Here is a 21,213-nt window from a genome sequence, read left to right as displayed (position 1 = left end):
TGTATATCCATTCTACTCCTGGACTCAAGATCCCAACCCGAGATCCATTTTGGCTCGTCTGTCACTCAAACTATTCCAGCCAATCAATGCATTGATTGTCAATGGGAGATTGTCTACAGAAAGGTGAGTTTCAGGCAACAATCTCGAGTCAGTCAGCCCGAAGGGAGCAATAAACAAGAGCAGCAGCTTAGGAGAATAGGGGGACTGGAGCAGATATGATTTTCTGCCACCCTGTCAATCAAATGGGTTGGTATTAATACCATAATATCAGAAACAGATATAGTCAAACTATGCCTGGTTAGACCAATTAATATGGGCTCCAAAACTCAGTCTAGCAGCAAATCTTCTAAATTCCATTTACAGGGTGCCTATATCAACTTTTAAATATATAAGTATGACCACTAAATGTTAAAACACTACTAAGATGGTTGACTCTTATAAAAACAGCCATCGTGTCTGTACGAAAAATGTAGCTCAGCTGTCAACATCAAGAATCCTCCTCCAGACATTAAATGACTCAGAGTGAATAAAAATACAATATAACCTAATATAATTGGACATAATCAGACAAGACCGAACGATCTCAAGAGAGTAGAAAATATTAAAACCTATTGAATATCAACAAGACAATCTTCAGTCTCTGCAGAAGACAGAGACAGGGCAATGTGGTATGAGACATAAGAAAATAAACACGATCATCACAGATATATCTCTATATATATCAATATAGATACTGACATAATGTGGTACACACTCTATACACAATAGTGTAATGCTAAGTGGGGTTAAGAGCTCAGGAACATAAGAGTTGAGTAAAATACAATTCTGGAAGATAAAAGGCGTATCCCAAAGTAGCCAAACGGGGCAAAATACCAATCAGACTACCTCTCTTCTACCCCTTCACTAATCAGAGAAAATGCTGATAGTGGCAATTGACCATATTCTCACGGTGGGGTTTCCCACTTCCCACAAGTATGATGTAAGAGCAAAATGGCTGCCATGTGAATAAGGCTAATAGGGTGGGAACTAGGAGACTTGGTGAATCATCATGATAAGGCCTGGGGGAGTAAGGCCGCCCTAACGCTCAACCCTGAGCATGACATTCAACAGTCACCCCCTTAAAAAAACAAAAGAAAAAACAAATTAGGCACATAGAAATAAATCAAAAAGCAGCTAAGAGAGCCAAACTTGTGAATGGGACATGGTAAATATGTACAGTATGTGTTATGTGTATTTGTGTGTGTGTAAGTGAAAGAGCATTGCTGCTGGCATGGACGGTAAAGGAGAGTCGGTGACAACAGAGGGGGAGGGGATAGAAATCACTCTAGGAAGACATACAAGGTTCCCAACTCGAGTCACAGACTCTCCTCTGCCATGACATCTGGCGATTGGTCAATACAAAGTGCGTTCGTGTCAACGACACAACTGATTGCTTGGAGGTGAGAAAGCTGTGAGATGGACACCCATTAAAAAAAATCTCAAGAAAAACAAGAAGACACAAGACATGTTCCATATTGCAGACATTGCGGTCATTGGCCAGATGGGTGTATAGTAATCAAACCAAACCCCTTTTGTTAATTCCATTTCTCTGCTGCATTTAACCAGCGTAGCTACTGGTCTTTTGTACCACTACTGTCCTTGATGCATCTTGCAATGCCTGCAAAATCGAATACACCTTCACGAGGAACTCAAAAGATGAAAACAGGACGTGCTTTTAAGAGTAGTACAATGATACCTTCCTCTCTCTTTAGCCTGAGTCTCTGAGGGAGTCAGAAAGTGTTAGTAGCATACAGGCAGATAGTCTGCCTGAGCAGGGATTGTCAAACAGAATAAAGATGGAAGGGAGGGAGGGAGGGTGTGCTCTCCGTTGATAGCAATGGAAGGTTTCTCTCGTTCTTTCTCCCTCCCATCCTTTTTCTCTCTCTCTCTCTCTCTCACTAGGCCTGTCTTCTTGCCTGTCTATCTCTTATCTCTCCTGCTGTTCTGTAGACACATGTATATAGTACTGCAACATGACTAAGATCACCACGGCAACGTCATTAGCACAATGTTATAATATGTCCGCAGCACGCCCGTCCCTCTGTCCTGCTGGCTGGGGACGGCCTAGCGCTGAATTCACACCAGAAGCGTTTGCATCGTCTATGTAGAAGAGCCACCACTGCTTTCCCCGATACTGCAGGAGGCGGAGCCATCAAAAATGAGAAAGGTTCAACTTTGATGCTGCCACTTTGTGGTGAGACAGAGCCAACCAAAACCACGCTGTACTCAGAATGTGTGGACCCACTCAACGCCACTTGAGACGGACAGAAATGGATGTAGCGAATATTGATAACGTTTAAAACTAGCAGTTGCAGATGTGAAATTGATCAAGACTGAGCAACTGCATGGCCTATTTCTTACAGAAAACATACAGGTCATTTACAAACGAGCTGCCAGAGACGAGTGTCTGTACATCTCATGCCTGCGACCTGCGAGCTGGAACACAACTGGCTTATTTACGAGGGTGTCACTCATACCCTGGTTACTTCCATTTTATTGCATTTAGAGAACAAGGGGAACGACAGAAATTGCTGCTGCTGGTGGGAATTCAGCGTAAGGGGACGGACAGACCCACTGTCTCTTTTAGCAGTCATTCACAGTTCATTAAAGCTTCTTTTCTTTTACCTTTTACAAAAAAATTACTCTCACATAAATCTATTACATGAAAATAAAACACTTGTGTGTTCATCTAATTCATATATCTGAGCGTGAGTGTGTATGCGTGTATGTGTGTGTGTGTGTGTGTGTATGTGTGTGTGTGTGTGTGTGTGTGTGTGTGTGTGCGTGCGTGCGTGCGTGCATGTGTGTGTGTGTGTGTGTGTAATCTACAGGAGTGAGTATTTACAAGTGTCTCTGTGTAGGAGTATGTGCACCTCGTTGTGTTTCTGCGTGTATGTGTGGTATTAACATGTAAAATGACAGAAGTGCTCCAGAGGAAAAACACAAACCCTTTCACAGAAATCTTGATTTTTGCCAAGTGCATCGTGCACAAGAGAGTACTATGCTGTATATGTGTGCATGTACTGTATTTATGTCTGTATATCTTAGGAGACATTTGTCCTTATAATACTGTCTGTAGTGTCTCCCGTCTGCAGTATTTGTTCAATGTTGACAACTCATACAGAATATACAGTATTAACTGAATTATTATTATCTGTGGAGTGAGTCTTGGTGTGCAGGATCCATCTTGAATTAAAAGTCATCACATGACTAGTCAATTGTAGGTCCGGTGCTCGCTTTTGTCAACTCATAGCAAGGTCCATTGTTTTAGTCGGGCTTTGGATTCACTTGACTTGTTATCAGTTGCCATGTCGGTTGTGTGTGTACTGTACACTTCAGAATCCTCTGTGTTGAACGAACACTGGAGGATGTTATTGTGTGCATGCGCACATGTGTGTATGTGCAGTGGTGGAAAGTAACAAAGTAGATTTACTTAAGTACTGTACTTAAGTACAATTTTGAGGTATTTGTACTTTATACTTAAGTATTTCCAATTTCCAATATTCTTCAACTCCACTACATCTCGGATCCAAATATTGTACTTTTACTCCAATACATTTATTTGAACACTTTAGTTACTTGTTACTTTGTATATTTTGATTATTATTACAAAACATACATTAACCACTATATACATTTTGGCCCTTTGAAAATAGCCGATCTACAAACTTGCGATGTGACGCATTGTGAGCTATTTTCGAAAGATGTTTGTACATTTGAAATGGGACATTCTGCATACCGAGTACTTTTACTATTGGTACTTTAAGTACATTTTGATGCGTACATTTTGATGCTAATACTTTTGTCACTTTCACTCAAGTACATTTTGAATTCCGGACTCACTTGTAACAGAGTATTTCTATATTGCAGTATTCATACTTTTACTAAAGTAAAAACGTGCGAGTACTTTTTCCACCACTGACTGCATGTGTGTGTGTGTTGTGTACATGTGTTCAGCAGATGACAGGAACTCCGTCGGTGTTGAAGATCATGCCGGTGGTGGGTTCGTAGGTGCCGGCCAGGTAGTAGAGATCCTCGCTGTCTGCGTAGCGCCGTGTGTGGGTCATCTGCTCGTACTCCTCCACGCTCACTACCAGGCACTTATGGCTGACCGTCTGCACGTCGTTTTCATCGCTGTGGGACGACTGGTACAGGGCACGCTGTGTCAGGGAGGGAACAAAACCTTTTATTAAAAAAACCATTCAGAACGGGTACACATTACTGTGTATCATTATTTTATGCTTTAACTATTGAAAAATAGCAGATATACCAGTAAGACTCCCTAATCGGGAGATAAGCGACCGTTGGTCGCTTATCTCCACAAATAGACCAAAGGTTTGTTTTACCAATTATCAACATCAAGACATACGGGCAGTTGACAGTTTGCCATGGTTACTCATTGAAGTTGAATCTCCATATATGGAGATAACCTACGCATCACACTAAGTCTGACCACACCAGCCCATATTTGGGCATGAGCAACTTATGTCTCCATATATGGAGATATGATGACATCACACAGTCCTCAGCCGATGATGTGGCGTGATGTCATACAATACACAAACGAGCCCTACAGTATAAAGGGGCAATTCTTGCCAGGAAAGAAGCATTTCTTCGACTCAGACCTTATCGCCAGGGTTGGCTTATAGCAGCTGTCGTTAGGACCATATATGGATTCTGTTAGTGTGGATCTCCTAACAGGGCATCATCTGGGATACAATCCCTTTTATGCCCATATATGGAGATCCCTAACAGAATCCCTTTCATGCCCATATATGGAGATCCCTAACAGAATCCCTTTTATGCCCATATATGGAGATCCCTAACAGCATCCCTTTTATGCCCATATATGGAGATCACTAACAGCTAACAGAATCCCTTTTATGCCCATATATGGAGATCCCTAACAGAACCCCTTTTATGCCCATATATGGAGATCCCTAACAGAATCCCTTTTATGCCCATATATGGAGATCCCTAACAGAATCCCTTTTATGCCCATATATGGAGATCCCTAACAGAATCCCTTTTATGCCCATATATGGAGATCCCTAACAGAATCCCCTAACAGAATCCCTTTTATGCCCATATATGGAGATCCCTAACAGAATCCCTTTTATGCCCATATATGGAGATCCCTAACAGAATCCCTTTTATGCCCATATATTATGGAGAAATCCCTGCTCTGAGTATCTGACATCAGTGTGATGTCACCTGTTTATGCCCATATATGGAGATCCCTGCTCTGCGTTTCTGGTTGCTATGGTAAACAGTTGGTTGCTAGGGTAAAAAAAACATGGTTGCTATGGTAAACAGTTGGTTGCTAGGGTAAACAGTTGGTTGCTAGGGTAAAACCATGGTTGCTAAGGTGGTTGCTAACGTACACTAACAGACCAGCAACAACAGACTGTTGCCACAGCAACGTACACAAAGGTTTGTGTACACATGTGGTGTGATGTCATACTGATGCGGAGATATGAGCAGGGCAAAGGTGTGACGTGTGACGGACGGACGGACGGCCGGTAGAGGTTTTCATAGTAAACTGCTCCCTGACGGTCGCAACAAGCTCACAGCGCGAGCTTGTAGATCTGATATTTTTGAAAAATCGTGAAAATTTGAATTTTGACCCGATTCTATAAGTGTCTTTTGAATCCTATGTTCTATGTCAGCAATCTGGCTATAGCCATCGTCAAAGAAAAGGTCCTTTTCACTTAACTGGAGCTCAGTTAGTCTGTTCTTGAGAGACTACTATGTCAGTGGTTCTCAAACCTTTTCATGTGAAGTTCCCCCAAACTGATATTTATTTGGCCACGGACCCGCATCTCAAAATATTTAGTTCCAGGGACCACCCAGAAGCAAAATTTGAGTTACAAACCTTCGCTTTGAAAATACATATATTCAAAGATTTGCACACATTTTCACGACTTTTTCAAAAATAGCAGATCTACAAGCTCACAGCGCGGCACTCGGTGCCGCGCTGTGAGCTTGTATATCTGCTATTTTTCACTGGTTAAAGCATTCAATAATTCTAGGCCTAAATGGGTTAACAAACGCACCAAACGGCAGTGACGTCACGTCACCCTCTCTCAACCCAACCGGGGTTTGCAATTCACCTGCCATTTTTTATATCACAGGACAACATCTACATAAACCTGCATTTAAATCACAGATGCACATTTAATTGATTTAACTGTGTAATATATATATTTTGGTGACACCTCCACTAGTACAGCCCCAAAATGAATGCTCCAGAGTCCCAGTGCAGAGGATATTTTAGCCTCACGTAGCCAGACAATATCACACTGCGTGCCTTGTGTTTGCAATGGCAGATAGAGTCTAGCTGCGCCAGGCTAGAGGATATTTTGGAACGCAAAGTTTTCAGAAACAGTATATATTTCCTTAAATGAAAATAGGTGGAATGGTTATTGTAAAAACATAACAATCAAAGATTATATCAAAAATATATTTTGTTTAATTGGAAAAGTTACATTATAATATATGACTTTATATTATGCTAAATACTCTAAGAATATAAGGTACTTTCAACCATTTTTTTCATATTTACCTAATAAACTCTCTCTGAACAGTATCCTGTTGACATTATATTCACTATCATATCATGATATACAGTATATAAATAAATAAATAATCCTACCAGGAAAAAAAATAATCCACATCCATGTTGGAACAATTGCTACCTTCTGTTCAGCAACGAAGTGGAAATATAAACGGGCATAGTAAGTGAATCTCTCTCTTCTAGTTCGTCCTTGGGCGACTATAGTAAGTGAACTGAGCCGTTTAATTCTTGAGCTGTCTGAATACCTCAAAGTATGCGGATGTAGACAATTACGGTTATGGAGAAATGCTTTGAAAGAGAGAGGAGGAGACATTTGGGCAGCACTTACTGGTATAACTTAATGGTTTATTTTTTCTCACCTCCATGAAGTCTTTTCTCTGGATAGAGGACTGCAGAGCTGCAGGTAACGACTGGCCACACATCTGATCCAGTTCTATCAAGAAGACAACAGTGAGAAACTACTCTTGGGCCACAGATCTTCTTTACCTGTAATACTGTAATATACCCCAGTGCTGCCTTACAGACTTACAGCACCGTCTGGGTTGGCTAACTTCTATAAATGATTACTATAATGCTGTATATTTCAATAAGGCACAACGTGGGCTGGTATGAAACAGCATGCATACATTATTGTAGCTTACTATATCATCGCTGTCACGCAGAACCCTTGTATCACCCAATTTAATCATTTGATGTTTTCTTTCCATAAATGAGCGAATATATCTACAAGCTCACAACTAGCCACAATGTGACACGCAGTGAACTTGAACCCATGACCTTGTGGTCGAAAAGCGAATGCTCTACCGACTTAGCTACCCGGAAACTACATTATTTAGGAAAAGTATTAAACAAGAGCTTTTGACACAGGATATGATGTTATTATCCCTGTTATGTGCCTGTGATCCTAACTAAATTGGCTCCATTCCAAACGTTTTTTTCCCCTTTACATTTCCTTAAAAGTAAGCATTTTATACATGTACTACTACTTCCACCCGACAGCAAGTCAACGACAATATCACGGTTAGAAATTGAACAATTCATTAAGTAAAACAAATGCTGGCTACCTTTTTGTCAGTGAGTTTCTTGCCGGGATTGGTCTCCTCTGGGTGGTAGAACCAGTTGACCCGGACCACCATGTTGCTGCCCCACGACTCCCACATGCTCTGGATGCGTCCGATGAAGGGCAGGTTTGGCCGGCCCGCAGACAGGAAAACCGCGCAGTCGCCGATACGGATCATTTCCCGCCCGCGTACGATGGCCTTGTAGAAGAGTTTCTTAGCCTTGCCCTTCATACCGCGTCGCTGTGGCGAGGGAAAAGAGAACACACATGGATCAGACTGTTAAACAGGCTGTGCGCGAGCACATGTCACTGTGTGCTTCACACGGTTTTCCTCACCTGTGTGGGTTTCCCGAACCACTTCCAGAGCTGCCTGGCCGGAAGGAAGGCTGATATTTTGGGCCTGTTCTCCACACTGGGAAGCCTCTGGCGCTTGGCCAGCTCCTTGGTGGTGGGCATGTGCACCCCCTCTTTCTTCTTGGGTCGCCCCACCTTCCCCTCGCCTCCACCTCCACCTCCACTGGGCTTCGGCTTGGGAGGACGCCCCCTCTGGCCCGAACCCTTCCCAGTGGCAGGTTTCGCAGGCTTGGTGGGCGAGGGAGGAGTGGGGGGTGCGGGGAGGATGGAGGGGAGGAGGATGGAGGGGAGGAAGGAGGAGAAGGTTCCTCTTCCTTTGTCTCCTTTACGTCTGGCTCTTTCTTCACCTCCTCCTCTATGTCCTCCTCCTTCACTTCTTTCCGTTTCTCTTGCACTGGAGGAGGAGGCGGCGGAGGAGGAGGGGGAGGGGGAGTAGGCGGTGGCGGGGAAGGGGAGGAGGTGGCTGGGGGAGGAGGAGGCGTGGGGGTCCTCTCCTCGTCAGAGCTGCAGGAGGAGTCATCGGTGGATGAGGAGGATGAGGAGGAGGATGAGGAGGAGGAAGACGAGGATGAGCCAGAGGAGGAGGATGAGGATGAGGAGCAGCTGGAGGTGCATTTCTTTTTCTTCTTAATCTTCCCTTTTGCTCCTTCTTCCTCGGACTCTGAGCTGCTGCTGCTTTGAGACTCCTCCTTTACTTTTCTCTCCTCTCTCTTCTCCGGCTCCTTCCTCTCTTCCTTTTTCCCCTGCTCCTCCCTCTTGTTGGCCTCCTGAACTCTTCCAGTGGGCCCGCGGCTTTCCACCTTCTCTTTACCCAGCATCGGCGCCTTGTAGGAAGGTTCTTTCTCCGGCAGGACTGCTTCTCTCTCTGGAGGTCTCACCTTGGCCTTCAGTGGCTTCGGATTAACTGTAGTGCTGGGTGTGGGAATAGGGGTATGGTCTCGTCTGATGCCCCGCCCCTCCAGTAGCATCAGAGCCTTGGTCTTCTTGGTCTTGGGGGAGGTCACGCCTTCATGATCCAGTTTGACGAGGGGCTCTGCAGATGAGAGCTTCCGCCTTACTCCTGACCCCAGATCGGCTTTGGGCTTCGGTCTGGAAATAGGACCCGGTCCTGGACTGGGTCTAGGTCTCGGGGTGGAGGACAACTGGTCTGATGTAAGCTTGGGTTTGGGCCGAGGGGTGGATGAGGATGATAATGAAGAAACAGATGTTGATTGCGATCTGGAGGTCAGTGAAGGTTTGGCTGTGGACGAGCTGGGGAGCCTGGAGATTGGGCTGGGGGTGAGTCCTGAGCTCAGGCCGGGTCTGGACCCACTGTGGTGGTCAGGAGTAGGTTTGGTTTTTGGAGTGGAGGTGGAAGTGGGCCTTGGTGTGGACGTCCCATTAGGTTTTGATGTGGTGGACAATGCTGGCATAGTGGGTCTATTCATTGGTCTGTTGGTGGTCGGACTGACGGAACTGCCAAGACCCACATTACTGCTATTACCCTCCCTCTCTCTACGCTGACTGTTGTATGTCCCTAGGTTGGGCTCACTGTATAGATCCACTGTCAGGACCTTGCCATAGGTGGAGGGGTAGAGGGATGGAGGGAGAGTACGGGCAGGTTTAGAAGGAGGAGGTTGAATGGAACTGGGCTTCCTAGGGGCTTGGCTGGATTGGAGGGAAGGGCTGCTTGTGGTTGTGGCTGTGGTGGAGTTCTTTCGGCGCGGTTTGTTCTGGGCTCCAAGTGCAGGCCTGGAGGCTGAAAGGGGCCGTTCCTGAGCCGATTTCTGCACGGAGGAGGGCCTATCTTGGGCGGGCTTGGCTGCAGGCTGGGGTCTCTCTGAGGGCTGGGTGGAGGAGGTTGGAGGATCAACTTTCTCCCGGCCATCTGGGTTCATTGAGGTCTCTGGAAAAAGAGCAGGGGGAAAGAGTCAAAGTTGAATACCTCTATTTTATGTTTGGCCAAAACACACTATAAATGGGTTTACACTGGATACAGCAACGCTTATAATGTGGGGCTTAAGGATTTCTGTGGTGTACTGCCTCACACACTGCGACAGACAGAGACATCAGCAAGCAACAAATCTGAAACAAAAACCTCACATTTCAGAATTGCTTACCTAGTAAAAACAAGGCCAGTGTCAGCATATCAGACATGCAACATGGCAGTTATTACAGCTAGAATAATAGGCTCTCTGAACACCGTAGTGCGACAACAGGGGCTGTTTGGCAAAAATGCATTAGACACGAAACTGACATCAAAGAGCGGAATAAAGGATAAAAGAGGCCTTTTTTAAGCCTGTGACTATTTTTGTATTCTATTCTTTATCCAAGATATGAAAAGATACTGATCTGCATTGAGATATGCATTTCAGCAAAAGGTGAACACAATCCATATTGAAAGCCTGTAATTATTTTTGACTGAATAATTACTAGATTCCTTTTTAAAGAAAAAAACGTTAGCCTTCTGACTCAACACTTAGGCTTTTGACAGTATGCAATCGGCAGCACATTTTGAATTTCAACATCCATCAACTATTATGTCTAATACCAATTGTTTTAAATGGATCAGTAAAATACTGGGGAGAGAAAGTCCATGAGTAGCACTGAGCCAAAAATGTCAAATCCATCTCTATTTTATTACATTATGCAGATGCATTTGGCTCCTGTGTGGGAGTAGCAGTATTACTTTTCCCTACGAATTACTCAAAAAAGAAAAGATGTTGGACGTTCCTTCTGCACACCGTGTGACTAGATTTATTTAAATTTCTACCTTTGGTTAAAGGACAACTTTGGTTTTTTACAACAAGGGTTCATATTTAGATTGTAATTAGAGAAAAGAAAAAGTGAGCGTTAAAATGTTTTCATTTGCTTCGTTCTATTGTTTTATCGTGTTTACCGTGCTAAAATGTGGGGCATGCGTAAGCATGGGGGCATGCGTACAAGTGGCTAAATATGTCTTTTTAGACACAATAAGCCAGCAGTTTCTTTATTGCTATTTACAGTAACACTTCTAGCCCCCATACGTCACATCCAACCATAAAAGGTTGCGTTGTATCTTGGGAATGGGCTTATTCTGTGTAAAATGACATATTTAGCCATGTGTACGCATGCCCCCAACCACTGAAATAAGAATCTCTAAAACAATAGAAAGAAGTAAATTAAATAGTTTTAACACTCATCTTTTATATTCTTTAATTACAATCTAAAATATGAACCCTTGTTGTAAAAAACCAAAGATGTCCTTTAAAAGTGCTACATTTTATTCTTGTGGTAAAAATTCAGATTGATTTTACATATTTAGCTCAGCCGGTCTTACTGAAGCTCTGTTCCAGCACTAGTTCTAGTTCCATCTATTTTGTAGCTAATGGACTGTTGGACTGTGTGTCATTTTACAAATTGGTGAACAAAAACAACTTCCTGAAAAATACTTTTATTATTAGTAGTAGTACAGTGAAACTGTCTCAACAACATAATAACACTGAAGAGACCCACTGCTTCTAAACGGAGAAAATGATTGGCTCACCAGGTTTTGGTTTGGGTTTTCGGCCAGGTTTGCCTTTGATCTTGGGAACGGCTTCCTCTGGCTTTGGTCCCGCCTCTTTGCCTTCTTTGCTGCATTTCCTGACGCGCCTCCTGGAGCAGCTGGCCACTAGCAGTGCAGGGGAGGGCTCAGCACCTGGAAGCAAGAGGGCTTTACGGTTCACATAATGCAGTGTTTCTCAACCACTGTGCCTGGGGACCTTTGGTGTGCCCCTGAGAAGGGTCAAGTGTGCCCCTTGAAACTGCTTGAAAGCCAGTATTGTATTTATCATTTTAAAAATGATTTAAATTAGTGAAAACAGCCGATCTACAAGCACACAAGCCTCGCGGTGCGAGGCGTTGTGTGCTTGTGCGACAGTCTTGTATGATGAAGCAGGGCTTTACTTTGCGAAGAAACTTACAAATTTGAAACTTGGAGATACAAGGCTTCTTCCCGACAGTGGCGATATTTACACCCTCGTATTATGTTGGTGTGCTCATGGATTCTTGGGACATGAAAAGAGTGCCCATGCAGAAAAAAGGTTGAGAAACACTGACATAATGCAGGGGTTCTCAAGCCTTTTTAGGCCGGGACCCCCAAAATGAACATATTTGAACTGGGGACCCCCACCCTGACAAGCACTTGGAATTATAGGTAATACAATTTAATGTGAATCGGTTCTAGAGATAAATATTGTGAAAATAGCCGATCTACATGCTCACAACGCCTCGCAGTAGTAGATCGGCTATTTTCTTGCTTACTTCATATTTGACAGTTTTGCCAGTTTGGTATTAAAATGGTCTTGAAAGTCCTTAAATTGTCACTTTATAAATGTGCAGATACCCTGTATACACATTATGTAGGTTTGTTTACTGTTGAGTGAGACATTTTCTTTTTTCATCTGGGGACCCCACAAAATAGTTTTGGGACACCACTTGGGGTCCCGACCCCAAGTTTGAGAACCACTGACATAAAGATCTACACAGGATTGTTTCATCAGGTTTAGTCTTTTTGGTTTATTCGGGCTCATTCTTGTCAAATGGTACTTTTCATCCTAGTAATTTCACTTAGTGTGAAGCCCTTTGTGTTGCATTTTACAGTTTGAATCTGCTGCATAAATAAAGTTCCACTGATTCAACAAATATGTACACAGCATTCCTAATGAGCAGCGCTGTACGCTGTGCCAAAGGAGCTAGCAGTTAGTTAGCGGCACTCAGCTGGAAAAACACCAATGGTAAATCTGTCAACACACATGGATTCATGCATATGGATGGATACACACAGGCACGGGCACAGACCTGTGCCCAGATGCCCCCAGGCGTGCGTAGACTGCATACACACACACACGCGCATGCACACACAGACACATTGAGCAAATACAACACAGTCCAAACCAAGCAGAGAAGGGAAGAGAGAGAGAAAAGTCCTACGTGAGTGTTTATTTGACTTAATGTACTGCAGATGGTATGTGTGTATCTCTTTAAGGTTAAATCTATCTTAAGTGTCGGAGAATAAGTGTTCGTCTGTTCTCCTTCACGCTGGCCTCAGAGAACAGATGAGGTAGGACCTGTTGAAATGGAGCCAAGCCAACCAGAGGAAGTAGAAGAGCAGATGTATGGGTGGCTTAAGTGTTCTACAGTAATGTCTCCTGCGTGCTGTTAATAGGGGTGTGTGTGTGAGAGGAGGGGGTGATACAGGGAGGGGGCTCAAATACACATTATAGATTTGTGTGCAGTGTACTGACAGTGGATCTTATAGTCTGGTGGCAGCAGTCTGATATGGGAGAGGGGGATGCGTCCAGTGTCACCATCGTCAAACTCCACTGTAATGAGGTCATCGTTCTCGTCGACATCTGAGCTTCCTGTAGGAAACAGATGGGTAACAATTTACAGACCAAACAAAACACAACATTCATGATGTGTTTTTATGGATGTTTATCTATGGAAGACAAGAGATGAAATGTAATGTTCCCCAGTTAAGACCAATTATGCATTGAGCACAAATCAATAGCATACTACGTTTTTATTTATGTAACCACTTAAGCTCTATATAGCGTATGATTAATAGCAAAAATAGCACCCATAACAGGCCCAAAATAGGGACAGCAGGTTGAAAGTGGTTAAAAAAAAGAGCTCAGGTCAGTTTAATTACTTCAGCCAATATCATTATGTTGGTAGATATTGGAGGCTATTGGAGACTTATTGTGTTAACGCTGCCAGCCTCATATTGTCCATGTGTTTGGACAATAGGTCAAGTCATTAATCAATTTGAGTGCATGAATTAGTTTGTGATGATATAATGTATTATATGGTTTGTTAAGTGCATGTACACTTTGTGTATGTGTGAGTGTGATGACATATTCAATCATTTTGGTGTGTGTGTGTGTGTGTGTGTGTGTGTGTGTGTGTGTGTGTGTGTGTGTGTGTGTACCATTAACAACAGTTCCAGGGTACAGACAGCGATACTGCTGGCTCCAGTAAGCAGCTATGCGGCTGCCCTCAGGAAGATAACGCACTGACGGAGGTTTCACATCAATGATCTACACACAGAGAGAGACGCACAATATCAACCTACCTCTGAAACACAATTTATTTCAAAATGATTTCCAGTTACAGCACATCTGGCTTAAAAGTGAGAGAGCCATCAATCAAAATACCCTGTGATAATTGTATGATAGCCTATTCCTATAAGTTTAGTCATGTGTGTTTCAGCTGAAGTAGGATATTTTGGACAACAATACAAGCATTTTGCAAATATTCAATGGCCTTTACAAGAGTTGTATGCACAGTTAGTGCTGTCACAATTATTACATAATCGTCTAATCGTGATTTTTTTTTACATAATCGTGATTATTTTTCATAATCATCATAATCGTTTCCATGTTGAAACATTTTCATATATTTAAAAAAAAAAGTCAAAAATAGTGGAAATAGCAGATCTACAAGCTCACAACGCGTCGCAATCGTTGTGAGCTTGTAGATCGGCTATTTCCACTATCAGTGTTCTTTTTTAAGTATAAAGTTGTCAAATATGTCAGTAATTTCTTTGTATATTTAAGTTATGTCTCATATCTACCATGTGCAACTTCAAACAAATGTAATTGTCAACGACACATACACAATTAAATCGTTAATCGCAATTATTTGAGTGACAATTAATCGTCATGTAAAATGTCATAATCGTGACAGCCCTATATGCACAGCAGTACTGCATATTATAACGTAATCAGCATAAGAATCAAAATGTGCAAGATGACCAAAATGTATATAACACCCACGTAGAGGATGTCATCATCATCATCCACTAATGTAGAGTGGAGCTATGTGAGCAGGCACGCACATGTGCATGGCACACACAAAATAATGAAAGGCGTCCGGTTTACTCACAGCCTCCTGCAGCAGCTGTTCCAGGCAGTAGATGTGTGGTCTGTTTCCTCTCTCCCCCTCCACCACCACGCTGTATCTGCAGGGTGAACCCACAGAGGGACAACACAAGCCAGGGGTCAGGGGTCAGCAGTTTTGGGATCAAAGGGCAAGTGTCAGTGGTTTTAAGCGTGCTGTCACACAGGTACTTCCAAAGACAAATTCGTGTTGTTTTCTACTGTGGGTCTTTCATCTTCCTGCTTGCTAGCGTCACATACACAATACACTCCTCAGTGTTCATTTAAATCAGAGAGTGTATAAAAGGTCCCAAATGGAGGAGGGACGTTTCTTCTTACTAGTTCTCTGCATTCCAAGTTTGGTTCTTTATTGCGGGGCTGGCTGGGCAATAAAGAACGCACCAGCTGAGTGACTGAGTACAGTAATGAAACATCTCTACCATTATTTATATTGGTACATTTTTCATAACCTGTGTACAAATAAGGCAGGCTGGCTTGTTCTGCTGTGTGCACTTATCCCAACACGTCATTCTGAACAAGACCATCGGCTAAATGCTTCAATTAAATGCAAAGCTAAATATTTAATGCTATGGGAGAGCATGGACTCTCAACTGCATTAGTGTGTCCACATATTCCATGTGTTGATGCATACACACTATATAGTTTGCCTGCATGTGTGTGCTCACGTGTTTCGACTGCATTAGCATCTGTATACAATTTATTACTCATTCTGGGTGTACCAGTATTTCAGATCCTCAGTTTGTAGTGTGAGAACCTTGTTAGCCTGATGAGGGATGTTTGCACCTGGACTGGAAATGGAAGGCACAAAAGGCCATACCTCAGGACTTGAGGAAGTGAGCAGTTCTCCTGCTCATTCATGGAGTGTGTGTGTGTGTGTGTGTGTGTGTGTGTGTGTGTGTGTGTGTGTGTGTGTGTGTGTGTGTGTGTGTGTGTGTGTGTGTGTGTGTGTGTACTCACATGTCAGGGGAGTGTACAGTGTTGACGTGTCCAGCATAGAGCAGCTGGTCGTCCATGGGAATCAGAACCCGGAGTCCGTCCACCAGAGAGTCTTTATCCAGGACACACTGCACTGGAGCTGCAAATCAACGCAGCAGCAAAACAATGAGCAACTGATGCTGTACAACGGTGGTCTTCAACTAAACGGTGGTCTTCAACTCTTTTCATATCAAGGCCCATTATTTATTCAGCATTTGAGCCACGGACCACCATTTCATGGGGTTTAGCCTCTCAGACCTAAAGCTTTTGTCCACAATTCCATGCTGTATTGATGTGCTAGGAGAGATGAAAGGCAAACGTTGATCAAAACGACAATTCTTCTACATTCTCTAATTGAGTAGACTTCTTGTTGAGTAATGCAGATGTTTAACAATAATTTAACTCTGGAGAGTTTCATTTTACGCTCTCAAGAGTTACAGATCTATAAGGGTTCATTTGGTTACCAACTTTCCATCATTTAGCTGGAATCCCTTCAAGGACCACTGGTGGTCCCCGGACCACTGGTTGAAAACCACTACTGTGCAACTAACAGTCAATAGTGCAGTGCACCACAGGGAAATCCTACATCTGAGAGTGTAAACATTGATTTTTTTACACTCTGCGCTACATTAACACAGGACTTTACTGTGTAGAGCAGAGAGTTGGGTTATAGCCATTCTGAATTGCCCTTGTGGAGCTGTAGATCATTGCATAGAATGTCAATGCATTAAATCAATATGTAACTCAATAGTTATTAACTAAAGTTAATCGATAAACTAGTAGGGGATGCACATTAACCTGTTTGATGAGAGACATGTGTGTGTACTGACCAGGTGTGGTGGACCTCTCTGATAGGCTGTTACTGCGAGGTGGGAGGAGCTCGTCCTCGCTGAAGCTGCTGTCTTGATTGGGCTCAAAGTCCTCATCTGCTGCCATGCTCTCCATCAACCGACTCACTGCTCCCCGCGATGGCTAGACACACACACACACACACACACACACACACACACACACACACACACACACACACACACACACACACACACACACACACACACACACACACACACACACACACACACACACACACACACACACAAACACACACACACACAGTTAAAACTCTGTCATGTATTTAAATGAATGAATCATTATTTTAACCAACCATGGTACAGTATGTTAACAATACAACCAGTAAGACACCTCAGGGTGACAGGCGCCATGTCTTGGCCATCTGGCCAAAGGGATTTGGTTCCCCTGGCATCACAGGGATCTCCATATGTGTCAATAAAAGGGATTTGGTTCCCCTGACATCACAGTGATTTATATATCGGCATTCACAGATATGGGCTTAATATTGATGACATCAGGGATCTCCATATATGGGCATAAAAGTGATTTGGTTCCCCTGGCATCACAGGGATCTCCATATCTCCATATATGGGTATAAAAGGGATTTGATTCCCCTTGCATCACAGGGATCTCCATATATGGCAATAAAAGGGATTTGGTTCCCATGATATCACAGTGATGTCAGAGCGTGATGTCAGAGACACGGATAAGCTGTGCGGTTTCTCACAGTAAACTGCAACCTTCAGTCGCAACTAGCATATCTGCAGTGTTTAGAGGTGGTCTCCCTACTTGAACATTGAGAAAATATTAACCCAGATGTCAGGCATTACACCTACTGGTTGGCAATGGCAATAGAATTATTTGAAGCAGACCGGACGTGATTCTTTCGTTGTGACATAGCCCATACGCAAGCTCACAACACATTTCATTGTGATGCGTTGCAAATGTTCAGTTAACCAAGTGTAACACATGCTTATGTTCACAATTAATCAATTGGTAACAGGAAGAGTGGGCACTAAGGAAGAGTGGGCACATCGCCTAACCTCTCTATGTTGCACAGCACTGTATTATGTCTTTATAAACTGGAAACTGAGCGTAAGCAAAAAAGGTTACAGATAATAGATGAGCTGGTGCATTATCTCCCCTTACAGTGTGGAAAGATACAATGGAAACAATGTGTTTGCATCATTAAAATGTATCTGTTGTATGTACTGCATAAACACAATATTGTGCCCAAAGCTGGTAAATAAATGTAGCACCAACACCAGCACATACAGGCACAGATCCTCAATGCGCGCGAGTGTGCGTGCACACACACACACACACACACACACACACACACACACACACACACACACACACACACACACACACACACACACACACACACACACACACACACACACACACACACACACCTCTGTCCCAAGTCTCACAGGTTGTTACATATCATCTAATATTCATTGCATGTGGTGCCTCCTTGCATATATAGTGTTTCCCCCATACATAGATTTATGTGTAGCAGTCCACCACAATACAAAACAGACACACCACAAGCTCCATTCCAAAATGCACACAAATAATTCAACAGCACATAAAATTAATAGTATACACAGTATATGCTAGTAACACATGGAACTGCAGCAGAACATACTGCTCGTTACCACTTCATGTCATCAGTTTTGTTAAGAATGAGACTGCACTATTTGTTCAGTGCAGATTACCTCTAGGTTTATCAGGAAGCATCAGAATAAATCACTGGCTGATTAATAAGAATATCGCAATGGAGTGCATTCTGTTTGTTTTTTGTTTTTTTTACATCCCACAGTTTCTCAGTGAGAGGAGTAAACATTTATTTGATTCATTTTATGTGTGAAATGTATTTTTAGATGATTTATCATTCCACTGACCTCTCTTGGTTTCGCCTTGGCTTTTGATTGGTTCTTGCGCGTTGGGCTGAGCGTTAGACTCACAGGACTGTCTGTGATTGGACTAGACAGAAGGGGAGGGCTCATAGGCAGAGGAGAGTCCTTCAGCTTCTTTTTCTGTTGGACGGTCACACACACACACACACACACACATACATAAAACACTCCTATGAATGCTGAGTCTTCTGTCCAGATGAACATATTGATGGCTACATGTACATGTGCACAAACACGCACACACAGTGGTAGTGGGACATTGCCAGGCGGCCTGCAGTTGTCCTTTCTTGTCAACAACACTGTGCAGACAGCAGGGGACTGCCGCAGTGACTGAAGTACTAAGAAACCCTGCTGGCACCCTGACACAGGCACGCGCACGCACGCACGCAGACAAACACACACACACACACACACACACACACACACACACACACACACACACACACACACACACACACACACACACACACACACACACACACACACACACACACACACACACACAGGCAGCGATAGTTGTCGAGAGATAAGAAGATGAGAGGGAGCCAAAGGAGTAGAAGTGATGTAATGCACTAACAGGCAATGCTGCTGAGATTGGGGATGGGAAGAGAGGAGAGAGGAGGGAGTCTTTAGCTTATTTTTCTGTCAGACAGAAACACACATACATGCACACACCCACACACCCCCACACACACAGAGGGACTGTGTATTCTTAGCCTGGCTCAGTGGCTGCACAACAACATGAATTATTGAAATACCTTCACCAGGTCTTTCCCATCACGGCTGGGCGGAGTTGTTTTGGGTCTGGAGGCGGACTTAGGTGTGAGGGGAGGGGCCAAGCTGGAGGGAGAGCTCTGACTGGTGGAGGCGGAGGTTGAAGGGGAGATTTGATTGGCCGTGGCATCATGAAGAAATATTCTCTCACTACGGCGACGGTTCCAGCCTTCCTCCTCGCTGAATGCTCCAAACCCAGACCCGCTGCCCAGGTCAAAGCTGAATCGCCGTGGTGACCGGGGCGAGGGTCGTGGCTTGGGAAGGGGTTTGCGTTTGATTGGCTGTGGCTCCTCTCGCTTGGTAGGGCTGGTCTGGTCAACACGGCGGGTTGCCGGGGGCAACAGGGGCAGCTCGGGGGCGGAACGCTTTCCATGAAGCAGAGAGGGAAACTTCCTCAGTCGCAGGTCAGAACCTGAGTCGGACCACTCACACTCTGATGACCCTGGGGAGAGGAGAGTGTCAGATGATGCCGTCTCACACATCTTATGCATGACCAAAATAAATCACACATCATACATGTATGTATACATGTATATACACATGTATAGAGCAGAAAGGGTTACTGCCATATATAGAAACCAAATAACAAAGTAATGTGCCAGATTCTTGTCTGAAATCAATATTCTTGTGACTTGGAATATTGATCCATTTGAAACTAATAAATTATTCAAGAATGGATCATTATGTGCACCTCAACATGACAATTAGGAATGAATTAATATTTAACCATGAATCAATAAAATAATCCTGGACAAAGACTCCAGCAGTGAACCTGATCAACCGCAAAACCTTGCAATTATGGCCAGGAGTGTGTTCAGGGACATAGGGGAAAGACGATATTAAATGCAGGAGCTTTTGTGCACTAAACAGTGTAATCCATAGGACTATTTTACGTTTTGTGCAAATTGGGCATTCTGCGTAAAGACAATAAACCATTAATCATATCCCTAGACTTTCTCTTTCATGTGCTGCCTTCAATTGCCCTCTTTATTGAGCGTTAGCTAATCATCTTGGCTTTCTTCTCACTTGGATGATCATGAATATAAGTCAATTCTTTGCTTGTTTACCCAGAGTGCTTTGTCTGTTGCGATGTTTGTTGTCATGAATAAGGGTCAAGGGGGTGGAGTTGACAGGGAGGGCGCTCGCTGCAAATCTTGCCAGCAAACCCAGCCCGCTCTCCTCATAGCTACTGTCTTCAGATTCAGACTCTTCCTCATCGTCATCGTCATTATCCATGTCTTCCTCAGATGATTCTGCATTTCACAGAGAGATACCATCTTACTTCAACACAGAGAATGGGTGATTACAACACTGGTAAACACAAAGGTCTAAATTTCAATTGAATTCCCTTTGTCTCCATTGATTCTGAACACAAATGCTGCACTGTTGTATGGGCAGTATGTAGGGTAGCTTTACAAAGCAGGCAGATGGGATCAAGATTAAGTGGCCAGACTGAGATATTCCCAGAGCAGAAGGGGGCTGAATACAAAGTTTGAATCCAGTCCTGCTGAGACGTTATGGCATGATATGTACAGTATGTGGGGACGAAGGGGCTTGCATTAAAGGCCCCAACCTTGCCATCATAAGAATATGAATTCCTGATTTTTCCATACAAAACAGAGAACACTTTCATATATGTCATCAGAAATCTTTAAGCAATTCATTGTATCTCAAGCCTCTCGTTGTCTGTCTCTGATATTGTCTACAATATGAGAGATGACAACGAGAGGGAGAGGACAGAGCAAAAGAGAGAAA

At 43.5% G+C, this 21,213-nt stretch overlaps 1 protein-coding gene across 1 annotated transcript in view; it reads right to left on the bottom strand.

Moving 5' to 3' along the window:
* Positions 1-2,517: 2,517 nt before the first annotated feature.
* tnrc18 (trinucleotide repeat containing 18) overlaps positions 2,518-21,213 on the bottom strand; it is a 60,698-nt gene continuing 42,002 nt past the window's right edge. Inside the window, 15 exon segments of the mRNA XM_080724894.1 lie at positions 2,518-4,199; positions 6,976-7,043; positions 7,046-7,049; positions 7,681-7,917; positions 8,013-8,288; positions 8,291-9,915; positions 11,536-11,688; positions 13,277-13,393; positions 13,963-14,071; positions 14,919-14,994; positions 15,890-16,007; positions 16,738-16,879; positions 18,670-18,804; positions 19,443-19,900; positions 20,526-20,711. Of these exon segments, the coding sequence (XP_080581020.1) occupies positions 3,993-4,199; positions 6,976-7,043; positions 7,046-7,049; positions 7,681-7,917; positions 8,013-8,288; positions 8,291-9,915; positions 11,536-11,688; positions 13,277-13,393; positions 13,963-14,071; positions 14,919-14,994; positions 15,890-16,007; positions 16,738-16,879; positions 18,670-18,804; positions 19,443-19,900; positions 20,526-20,711 (3,911 nt within the window). The 3' untranslated portion in view covers positions 2,518-3,992.

The sequence above is a fragment of the Nannobrachium achirus genome, assembly GCF_963921795.1.
Source record: "Nannobrachium achirus genome assembly, chromosome: 4".
Classification (NCBI taxonomy): Eukaryota; Metazoa; Chordata; class Actinopteri; order Myctophiformes; family Myctophidae; genus Nannobrachium; species Nannobrachium achirus.
The sequence above is the reverse complement of the archived record's forward strand: the minus strand, read 5'-3'. Positions and strand labels throughout refer to the sequence as shown.